The 12,052-nt window shown below is 38.2% G+C and overlaps 1 protein-coding gene across 1 annotated transcript; it reads left to right on the top strand.

Annotated features, from left to right (window-relative positions):
* Positions 1–2,535: 2,535 nt before the first annotated feature.
* On the top strand, positions 2,536–11,600 carry LOC103277866 (ovomucoid). Its single transcript, XM_062970462.1, has 7 exons — positions 2,536–2,708; positions 3,447–3,469; positions 4,524–4,669; positions 7,551–7,590; positions 8,265–8,392; positions 10,432–10,483; positions 11,451–11,600. Exons 1-6 carry the CDS (start codon positions 2,564–2,566, stop codon positions 10,478–10,480), a joined length of 531 nt encoding a protein of 176 aa, XP_062826532.1. The 5' UTR covers positions 2,536–2,563; the 3' UTR covers positions 10,481–10,483; positions 11,451–11,600.
* Positions 11,601–12,052: the final 452 nt, after the last annotated feature.

The following is a 12,052-nucleotide window of genomic DNA, read 5'->3' as shown; positions in this document are numbered from 1 at the left end:
CCATAATTGACTAAAATCTTGAAAATGTATGTTATTATCTTGCAAATCATATATTTTAAAAATATAAATGAAATGTTTTCATGAAATATATGGTACCTCATGCATTTATTACAATTTAAATACAATATCTGCCCTTTTTTTCTTCTAAAGGGTTAGTTTATAATCATAATTATAATCATCTTTATTCGTATCCCTGCTCCATCTCCCCAAAGGACTCGGGTGGCTCACAACATGAATAAGTGCAAAAGATACATAGGAAATAAAATAAATAATAACACATCAAATCAATATAAAAACAAAACAAGATGAACCAAAACACAAGTAAACAAAATTAAACAATAAAAATGATAAAACGTTAGTTAAATATGCTAGTAAAACTGAATTATTGTTTCGTGAAATGATGCATGTCTAAAAAGTATGTCAGCAGCATGAAGTATTTGGAAAGCTCTGTAATATATTCTGTCTTGGGTGGTTATGGGATGTTATCCGCTATTCCAACAATGGCAGGAAAAGTTGGTCCTCTTTGTTACAGGGTTAGCCTTTGGACCAGATAGGCCTTCAAGACAAAATGTCTCCAGATAGAGAACTGTCATCTTCAGAGTAGAACATAATGCCAGCCTTGCTCTAAATTCCGCCATGTAAACTCTTTATTACATTGTTTTATAGCCATTGCCAATGAACCAGTTATGTAAGTTATGGATTACCCACAGTGCTTCTCAGACTTCCTTATATGACTTTTTAATGAAGAAAAGGGAAGAAACACTTCCTTGTTACACATTTTTTATGTTATCCATTCTGCTGTTGCAAAATGGAAGATCCAGCATCAACTAGTTGAAGAAACTTGACCCAGTGACATGTTCCCACCATTTGCAGTAGAGTGACTTTCCAAACGTATTGCCCATCAAATTCCTCTAGAATATGCTTTATTGCTCTATATGTGATTGTTTGTATGTTTTATATTGTTTAATTGTATTGTTTAATTTATTATTGTATTTTTATGGCATTGAATGTTCGCCTTTTATGTTGTGAGCTGCCCTGAATCCCCACAGGGAGATAGGGTGGGATATAAAGTTTACTAGTTTTACTTACTATGCAATACACATCATATGCCCAGGATTTATTTTAGAAATGTGGGAATATATGTAAGGTTTTTTTAAAATTGCTATAGATGTCACTCATTTCTATCAGTACTAATGAAAATATTTGATTGACTAAATTAACATAAGCTTGTGGATCAGGATGCTGGTGTACACAAGACTTGAAAAAGTACCTTGACCTTGCTACTGACCTTAGCTGTTAACACTAAAAACAATACAATATATAATTACAACCTAAAAAACTCTTGTTCCCACCAACCAAGTTTGCAATGGAGGTGGGACCGAGAGAAGGGCCCCCACCTGAAGTTCTCAGGACATGGCCAGGTTTGTACATTGAGATGTGATCAGCCAAATAGCCTGGACCTGAACTGCACATGGCTTTATGGGTCATACTCAGCACTTTGTATTGTGCCTGGGAACCAACTGGCAGCCAATGGAGCTCCTGGAACAAAGGGGTTGTCCGCACCTGTTGCCAGCGTCAGTTAGCAACCTGGCCACAGCTCTTTGGACAATCTTAAGTTTCCAAATACTTTCACAGGCACCCCCTCCCCGTAGAGTGTATTACAGTAATCCAAATGGGATGTAACACAGGACCGTATCAGGTGGGCAGAGGTAAAGCAGGGGCAATCATGGGGCAATCATGAGGCAGCAGAATAAGCTGTGAGGATCTGTTACTTCCCTTTGGGGTCTATAGTTTCCCTTCCCTCAATGTTTCCCTGCTGTTTTCCCACTTCCTCTTCAGCTCCTTTGGCTTTTTTCTATGAAGAGATGGGAGTACACCCAATTCCTCTGGGCTCCACTGTGGCAATGCTGCTGGGATGGAGTTCTAAAGGGTTTTGCCTGAAGCAGTTCTGCATCATGTGATGGTCTCCAGGGGACTTCCTGGAGAATGGGAACAGTTGATGCAGTATTTTAAAATGTGTAAATGCACTCCTAATAACCACAGAAACCTGGGTCTCCAGGTTCAACACTGACTCCAGGAGGATCCCCAAGCTGTGGACCTGCATTTTCAGAGGCAGTGTAAAAACGTCTAGCCCATGCTTGATCCTGATCCCCAAATCAGCCATCCAGTTCTAATGCCAGGGAAGTGGTTGGAAAGTGGTGGTGGAAGTAGAAATACATGCATTTTCCTCTGCTCCTGTGGCCAGCACTATCAACTTCACACTGTTCCAGCTGCCCCCCTGCCCCTCCAAGTTTCCATGGGACAAGGAATGGGATATAGGGGAAAAAATAAGATCTTCCTCCTTCAGTGACTCTTTAGTAGGATGCCTCCCCTCACCCACAAAGAACATGTGCAAACACACACAATTTGTCAATTTTCTGAGAGCATATCTGAAATGAAGAAAAGTAGCATTCCTCTTGCCTCACCTCTGCCCCAAATAAAACTGTTTTAAGAATGTGGATCATCGGAAATCCTTGTGAGAGTAGTAAAGAACGAGATGGCATTTGCAGATAGAATACTATAAATGTACTCTCAAGCGTGTCAAAAACCTATCGGACAGAGAAGCGCAAAGCCGCAGCTGAATCCAGAGAGAAGACTGCCTTCCTTAACCATGAAGATAACCACTATCTCTGTGATCTTTTCCCTTCTGAGCTGTTGTTTCTTTCTGGGTAAGACTTCTTTCTACTGCTCTGTCACCTTCAAGGCTTCATACATTAGGGACATTATACAAATTTCATTTAGTTGATTGCAATAAATATTTCTAAATGTATAACCATTCCTATTACCGAATCATACATCCAAATTGTTTGAAGTTGACATTGGTAAGAATTTCGTGTTACTGAATGCTGGTTAAAATTTGTCTGAGTCTTTTTTACTATAAGATCGAACCATACTGACCATCAGTTCAGATCCACATTGCAGGGTCATAATTTAAAAGTACATATAAGTCTTATATATTGGGTCTATGTAGCAATCTTATGCTCTTAGGAAGGTGGCCTATGAAAATATTGAAAGACATGCATCTCCACTACTGGTCCATTTCTCCATAACCAATAAGGAAGAACTTTGCTGGATGCCCTGTTATATTGATGGAAACTTCCAGCACCATTGTTGCTTTGCTATTGCACTCTGGTGGTGATACCATACTGGAAGATAATGGTGCAGGTCAAAGGAAGCCTTACATCATTGATAGAATTATACCTACATTTTTGTTTCATTTTGGGTGATGGTGTTAGTGTTTTGGGTTCAGAAGCACATAAAAGGGATTCATTTTGTTTTCATGCAGCCCATCCAGATTACTAAATCTAAAGACTATTTGCCTCTCAAGTGAAATATCCCAAATACTTGTGAGATATCCCAAATACTTCTCAATGGTCTTGTAATGCTTTTCTGAATTTTATTTTCAGGTTCAGGGACTTCAGCACATAAGGTAAAATCACATTTTTGTAACTGTCATTTTGAACAGTCCAATTGCTTGCTCAGGATAGACTGAATTGAGTCATAGGGTTGTAACAAGGTTCAGATATTCATAAAACAATACATAAAAGATGGTCCCATTCCAGCACATTCTGTACTGGGTTTTATGAATTAGTCTCTTGTTTTAATATTGTATGTTTCATGTCGATTTTATCGATTGTTTTACTGATAATTGAGGTTTTATTGGTATAATTGTTTTATTGTTGTATCATTGATATTTAATTGTTTTATCGGGCTAGGCCCCATGTAAGCCGCTCCGAGTCCCTTCAAGGAGATGGGGCGGGGTATAAAAATAAAGTTGTTATTATTATTATTATTATTATTATTATTATTATTATTATTATTATTATTATTGAAAGAATTATAGAAAGAGATGTAACTAAAAGGACTGTTAATGCTGGAATTTCATAAGGCAGTACGAAAGCATTAAGCCCTACAGAACACAACAGATCTTGCTTCTGAGTAGACATATATATGAATGTTGCTGGACAGCTTCAGTCCTTTTACACAGACATTGTTTCTGGTCTTTTTAATTTTTTTAATAAATGGAAAATACACTTTCAAAGATTATGTTTAAAGCATGCAAAATAATCTTTTTCTAAACAGGAGGAGAACTTTAGAACATTTTCAATTCTGATTTAACATGTTTGATTCCTCATGGGACAATCTGAAAGAAAACCAGATCAAACAATGCTTCCCATAACACAGTCTTTCATTATGTTATGTATCTGTTCAATTGATCAAACACCAAATTATTTTAACTAAGATGACACAAGGAGTTCTTTAAGCTATGTTTTAATAATACCCCTGAAAAAATGTGTGTAAGGAATAAGCAAAAAGTGGACCGCAAGAAGTAGATGGACTACAACTTCCATATAGTATATAGGTATATAGTATATTTATCAATGAAGAAGGGATTGGGGTCTTTTCTGTCTTGTGGGGAAAAACAGTTTTTCTGAAATGTGGTTGTATGTATTCTAATCTTTTTCATTGTCATTATTCTGCAGCTTGATTGCAAAAAGTATAAACCTGAGCAGCAGCAGCAACAGCAGCAACAACAAGCTCCAAAAGGTTGTACCCGGCAATATGACCCAGTCTGTGGAACCGATGGGAAGACTTATGGCAATGAATGTTTGCTGTGTGCTGAAATCCTGTGAGTACTTGCACAGCTTATTTGCATGAGTTGGTGAAATCATGAAGGTGTTAAACAATGCATAATTTTCCAAAGAAGTGCTCTGGGACAATGGAAAACTGTAAATATTTAAAATAGATCAGATCTGTGTGTGTGTGTGTATACACACACACACAGCAAGCAATATCTAAACATAACAATATAAAACAATTGCAAGCTAGCATATTTAAACATTATAAAATCATTTCATTTGTCCATTAATAAAATACAGCATTTAGGTAAGCTCCATTGATTTATTACATCTTCTCCAGTTAGGACTAACAGCAGGTAGATTTTGGGCACAAAAATCATCAAATTAGTAAACTGTGCATGTTTTGGTGCTCATTGTTCAAATCAGAAAGGATACATCTACTCAGGGACAACACAACTACCTTACACAACATGTTTACAGACTTTTAAAAACTTTTAAAAAACAGAATTGCAGACTTTTAAAAAACAGAATATGACAAATGGCATTGCTTGTTGCAAGCCCTGATGGTTCCAGACCAAAACCTGAGGCCCAGTGGAGTGACTTTAGTACAGCTGTAAGATGCTCCCTTCTAGATGTTCCCATAATCCAGGGGTCCCCAAACTATGGCCCGTGGGCCACATGTGGCCTATCGAAGCCATTTATCTGGCCCGTGCAGCAGCGGTTCCCTCCTCCCCTGCTAAGGAAGGCGTGTGCAGCTCAAAGGTTCCCACCTCCTCCCTCGCCTGGTGTATGCCTTCCACAGCTTTGCTTGTTTATAATGGTATTTTAATTATTATTTAATTAATACTTATTTATTAAGGGGTGCTTTGCTAGTGTTTTTGGTGCACAAAGGCAGAAGGGAGTTTGACTAAACGGCCCAAGGGGTATCTTCCAACCCTTATTATTATTATTATTATTATTATTATTATTATTATTATTATTATTACTATTATTAACATTGAGGCTGGGTGGCCATCTGTCAGGGGTGCTTTGCTTGTGCTTTTAGTGCACAAAGACAGAAGGAAGTTGGACTAAATGGCCCAAGGGGTCTCTTCCAACCCCCTAATTATTTTTATTATGATTATAAGGCTGTATTTGTTCCTGTTTTGTTGGGGGGTTTTTTTAGTTCAAAATAAGATATGTGCCTAGGAACTTGTTCATAGTTTTTTTTAAAAAAAACTATAGTCTGGCCCTCCAATGGTCTGAAGGACCATGAACTGGCCCCCTGTTTAAAAGGTTTAGGGACCCCTGCCATAATCAAGCTACCTACTATATTTTGAACTATTTGGGTTTCCAACATTGCTACAAAGGTAGCCAAATGTATGGTATATTACAGAAATCCAACTTTGAGATTACTAGCACGTGCATCTTAAGGGTTATACTTTAAATGCCAACCACAGTTACTCTGAGCAATGTCATCATGTTTTCTCTCTTTATCTCCCTCACAATATTCCTATCTGGAAATCAAGACTTGGGATGTGTAGAATTAATACAGTTTGACATTACTTTAACTCCCGTAGCATAATGCTATGGAAGACAAGGATCAGTCATTTTAGAAGGCCTTTAGCCTTTTCTGCCAAAGTGCTGGAGCCTCAGCAAATGACTGTTTCCAGAATCCCATAGCATATAGCCATGGCAGTTAAAATGGTGTCATATTGCCTTAATTCTATACTCTAGATATACCCTTAGTTAAAAGGGCCATTTCAGGATCAATATGAAGTGAGGGAATGCTTCCTTCTCACTCACCTAAAATGAGAAGGACATTTCTTCTAACGTGCTTGCATCTGGTCAGAAAGTAAATGTAGAGCTGGCACTTGGCACCTCAACTGAGGATAGGACAAAATTAACTAAGTAAATATATAGAACTCTATACATTTCAGCCACACAATTTGACTGCCCCCTGGGTCAGGCGCTTTACCGAAGGAAAGGTTGAGGAGGTTGTCAAGGGTAGACATTGGGCCTCAGCTAAACCCGGGTAAGTTCCCCCTCTTGCTTTGTCCAGGCTTGTTACAATATAATTACATCAATAAAGTGGCCCTTCTTTAACTCAGCTTTTTATGTCTGGCCTTGTGATCCCATCCTCATCAAATCAATGAATGTAGCAAAGTGAGATTTCTTCCTGTTTGAGCTGAACACATCAAAACTGGAGATTTTGCACTCTTGTCTCCTTCAAAATGGTCCATGTAAATTGGACAGTTGAGATCAGATCATGAAATGGGGAACTTTAATAAATGACCTTACAAATTGCTATTGAGATTCATGATGGATGACGTAAGACAGTAAAGTAGCTATTTTTTTTCTTCCTGCTTGACAGATTTTCTAGCCAAAAAAATCAATGTAGAAAAGAATAACACAACAAGTAAAAACTAAAGATAATGCCATCTGGAGAGCCACAATTAAAGCAGGACAGTTGCAGTACAAAAGCCTCATCTACAAAACTGTGAAACAATTGGAAGAACAAAAATAATAGAGAAGTTTGAATATATACTTCTGAATTTGTTCTTAAATTAGCAGTTGAGATGTTTTGTTTCAAGTACATTGGAACTGACAACTTGTGACTCTCCAGTTATTGTTGAATTGCAACTTCAGGCAGCTATAGCAAACAAGCCAATCATGGGGGACGATAAGAGTTGCAGTCCAATAATACAACAAGTCCACCAAATGCTTATCTCTGTTGTAAAGGAAAGAAAAAATGTTGCAAGGGGTAAGTTTCAATATTTTATCCTTTGCATATTTACCTGGGAGCAAGCCACACATGACATCTAGGGACTTGCCCCTGAAAATAAATGCCCAAGATAGTGTATTGTCATATTGAACTCAATCTTATGCTTTTTTTCTAAATGCCTCACACATTTGGCCAGTTTCTTAATTAACTCAGGTTTCTTTTTCTAGAGGAGGAGCCAAAATAGACTTGGCCTACAAAGGAGAATGCGTAAGTATCATTCTTATGTCATTAGAAATCGAAACCATCCCATATTTACATGTAAATGTACATAAGGATGTAAACAATTATTTGTGTTCTGTGTTGATTGTCCACTGCCAATTATTTACCATCTGGGAAGAGAGTGAGAGAAAAACAAAATGCTTTCCTGTGCTATCACTCTGGAACAATTCCCAAGATTGTGTAGGTCCCAATGGTTTTATGGTTTCTGTTCATTGTCTTAAAGTTAATTTTCATTTCTAGTAACCCCGTGAATGAGGTCTCAAAGTCACCCTGTCCTCAATGCTCAGGCCTTGCAGACTCAGGGCACTGACTTCTCTGATAGAGTCCAAACATCTGGAAGGCGGTCTTCCTCTTTTCCTATTGCTCTCCACTGTACCAAGAATTACTGACCTTTCTAGTGAGTCCTTGCGACATGGCCAAAGTATGGGAGCCTCAGTTTCATCATCTTGGCTTCTAGAGAGACTTCATTCTAGGACCCATTTATTTATCTTTTTTGAAGTCAGGTGAAGGAGGAGATGTGAAAGCAGGAGGGGCAAGGGACAAGTAGGTATCCTTTACAAGTACTTGTGGTTCTTAGATTGATGTAGCTGGTTAACAAAACTGGTTCAAAAATAATGTCCATTAAGCTGCACTTATTTACATTGTTTGGAATGTATTCATAGGTTGACTGCAGTAAGTTTCCAGAACCACCAAAGGGCAAAGGGGCACCCTGTCCTCTACTATATGCACCTGTATGCGGCACTGATGGCAACACTTATGACAACACATGCCTCTTGTGTGCAAAAATTCGGTAAGTTTGACATAAAAAGTGGGCTATGTTAAGACATCAGCTACTCATATATCTTCTGCATGGACCTATGTGCCTTCTTTGGAAACAAAATAAAAAGCAAAGGGCAGTTAGTACTCCCCCGTGGCCCCATAAAGTCTGGTATTTTTCGAAGAAGAAGAAGAAGAAGAAGAAGAAGAAGAAGAAGAAGAAGAACAACAACAACAACAACAACAACAACAACAACAACAACTTTATTTTTATATCCCACTCCCATCTCCCTGAGGGGACTTGGGGCTGCTCACATGGGGACCAAGCCCAACAAAATACAATTAAATACAAACAATATAAAATGAATTCTAATCATAACAAATCAATACATCAGCAAATATAAAACACCACATCACAAGATAAAAGCATAGCCAATGACCAAGGGCGACATAATTGGCACTTCATACTTCAGTATGAAGTAATATATAGCTGTGCAATATATCAGGAGTACTATTAGCATGGGCCAGTGATAAAGTGCAGAAGGCTTGGATAGATAAAGGTGGGGACTCAATGAACTGTTCATCTAGTCAATGGTGGCTTGAAAAAAACAAGTTTTCAGATCTTTTCGGAATGAAGTTAATGTGGGGGCTAGTCTGATTACTCTCGGAAGAGAGTTCCAGAGCCAGGGGGCCACGACCGAGAAGGCCCTCTCTCACATCCCCACCAATCGCGTTTGAGACGAGGGTGGTAATGAGAGAAGTACCTCCCCGGTAGATCGCAAGGTTTATGCAGGTTCGTAGTAGGAGATGCGATCACAAAGATAGGCTGGATCTAGCCCAGACACATGATAAGTGAAACATTTGGCATTCTTGGGCACTAGACAAGGTCTCATTGTTTTGATCAGGCTAACATTATATCTACTGCCTATCCTGAGCCCACTCCTTTGAAAGATGCATCCTGCCCTGGCACTCTTCATAATGTCAGGCATTTTTATCTAGCCATTTCAATTCCCTCCAGCAGCATAACTCTGGGGCACTGAGGGAAATAAATCACTGGCTAGATTTCTTCATTCCAGGCTGCTGAACATGGTCATTCCTCTCACTAGGCTCACCAGGACCCATTGAGAGAGGATAGGGATATTTCAGGGAAATCATTGCTAAGGCCACCCTCAGGTCTTAAGCTGGTTGCACAATAAGACACTTTTTGATGTTTTTGGATTGCCTAAAATAGCACAACCAATGGGAGGGGGTGATAAGTTCTCTGCTATATTACCTTTTCAGTAAGTGCTGTTATTTCACTTGCTTCCCAAAAGTTACTGGAAGAGAAAAAACCACTAATTTCCTTTGTCCATTTTAGCCAGCTACTTCCAGTCACTTGTAGCATCTCCTAAGTCCTAGATCCACCAAGACTCAGCGATTGGGACACATTCCCATAACTAAACAAGAGCCAACCAGGAAGAAAATAAAAGTTATTAGCTAAAAGCAAGTTTTTATTTTTATTATTTTATTATTGAAAACGTGGGCCCAAATTTTGACTCTCCGAATGCTGGCTAGGTCATAGATATTGGTAAGGGGCATCAATGAAGTACGCTTTGGAGCAGGGATGAAAATCATATGACCTTCCAGATATTGTTGGATTACAACTCCCAGCAGTTTTAGAAGTCCAGCAACTTTTGAAGTACTACATGAGTCCTTCCCATATGAATAGAGGCCATATGAAGTGCTGAACACTTTTCTCCCCCTTTGTGAGCCAGAGTCTGATGAGGCTGAGAAGAAAAACCATAGTATCCCTTTCCTCCCCCCCCTGACTGTGCCATAAGTGGAAGTCTGTAGAGTAATATTAATGTAGAATTTACTTTCAGTTTCCCTTAATCAGTTATTTCATGCTTATTACATTTTCAACAATGAATTATAATCTGCTCTATTGACTATATGGTGAAAAGGTGGACATAGAAATATTTGAAATGAGGTGTTCCAGCAATTCTTGCATGTAACTTGCAATGGCCACAGATGGCCTGTAAGGTCGAATACATTTTCATAATACTATTCATACAAACCATTCTGTTATTTCAGGTCATCTGGAAAACTGATTGGCATTAAAAAAAGAGGACCCTGCAAATAAAAGGTATATCCTATTTTACATGTTGATCATTCTTTCCTAAAACAATTCAATTTGGAAAGATATCCTGCAAATCTACTGATATTCATTTTGGTACAGCCTTTTCATTTGGGGACTAACAGTCTGCCCATGGCAGTTGTACTGTATTTCTATGAAAGACAGAAAACTTGGTAGTAACCAACACAAGACCAAGCTTGTTTGCAAAGGTGCAAGTCCAGTTACAGTAATTTCCTTATGAGAATATGTTATCTTTTTGCTGTTATGCCTTCATTTCCATACTGTGAATGAACTGTCTTAAATTCATATGAAATTGCTGCTGCTGCTGCTGCTTCCTCTTCGTCTTCTTCTTCTTCTTCTTCTTCTTCTTCTTCTTCTTCTTCTTCTTCTTCTTCTTCTTCTTCTTCTCTATCCGCTCTTCTTACCCTGCAGGGGACTCAGAGCAGTGTACAACATACATCTAGGCAAACATTCAATGCCTCATTGTACAAACCAAATAAATCATAACATAAAATCACTAAAAACAATCGACATATAAATACAATTTAAAACCATTAAACATGTTGCAACTTAATAACTCCATACACAAATAACACATTACACCAATCCCTTAATCATAATTTGTCTGCTTCATTTCTAACTGTGTCATGATAAAATGATAGATTGCATGTCTGTCACTTGTCCAACTTACATAGTTGTCCATCACTATTATAGCAGCTTCATGATACACCCTACTAGGCCCCCTCCCGCTATCATGATCTTAAGGTCTTATTTGGCTCTCATCACAATATCGGGCTTCTTAATTTCTGATGGACTTCACAGTTATTTTTCCAGAAGTTTTCTTTGGTTTCCCCATAGAGTAATAGTTTTCTTTTATTTAGTACATCTACATTTTTTACCAGTTCTCAGTGATACTCCCAAATTTTGAAAATGGTTCATTGGAAAGAAATGTTACTTCTATCTTTTTCTTTCCTAGGCAAATTTGCAGGAGACCAGAGGCTAAGCACAATGGATCATCCTGAAAGAAGAAAGCATTCTTTATAAAAATGTGGGCCCAAATTTTGAATCTTCAAATTCCTTGGTTCCAAATATGTGATCTTGCCTCAATAAAATGAATTAAAACTTATTTAGTCTATCCTATATTACCATCATGAATGCATACATACAAATATGCACACAAATCACAAGCAATACATAGACTCTTTCTGCATCCCAGAATGCAAATTTATCACAAATGTGCAAGTGAGAAAGCTGGCCCTTTGTTGGTATCTGTTGATTCCTGGTAGAGGCAGAGAGAAGCTAAAAAGCCGCATGGAGAACCCCTATGTGTCTCATATAACTTGTGAGCTATTGGTTTCTCTTCCTTGCTTTAGAAGTGCACTAGCCTAAGCCAAACAAACAGAAGAAGGAAGGGAAAGCTATATACAAAAGCCAAATGTTATCTGATACTGACAATATTAAGAGTTCACTTACACTGAGTTCATTTATTCAAAACATATTATGATTTACTTACACCCCTAATTTCTATATTCTTTGGGGCCAGTGAATGAACCTCAACTAGTGATTAGATGAAGTTTT

The sequence above is a fragment of the Anolis carolinensis genome, chromosome 2 (genome assembly GCF_035594765.1).
Source record: "Anolis carolinensis isolate JA03-04 chromosome 2, rAnoCar3.1.pri, whole genome shotgun sequence".
NCBI classification, from domain to species: Eukaryota; Metazoa; Chordata; class Lepidosauria; order Squamata; family Dactyloidae; genus Anolis; species Anolis carolinensis.
This window is presented reverse-complemented; position numbering and strand designations above follow the sequence as displayed.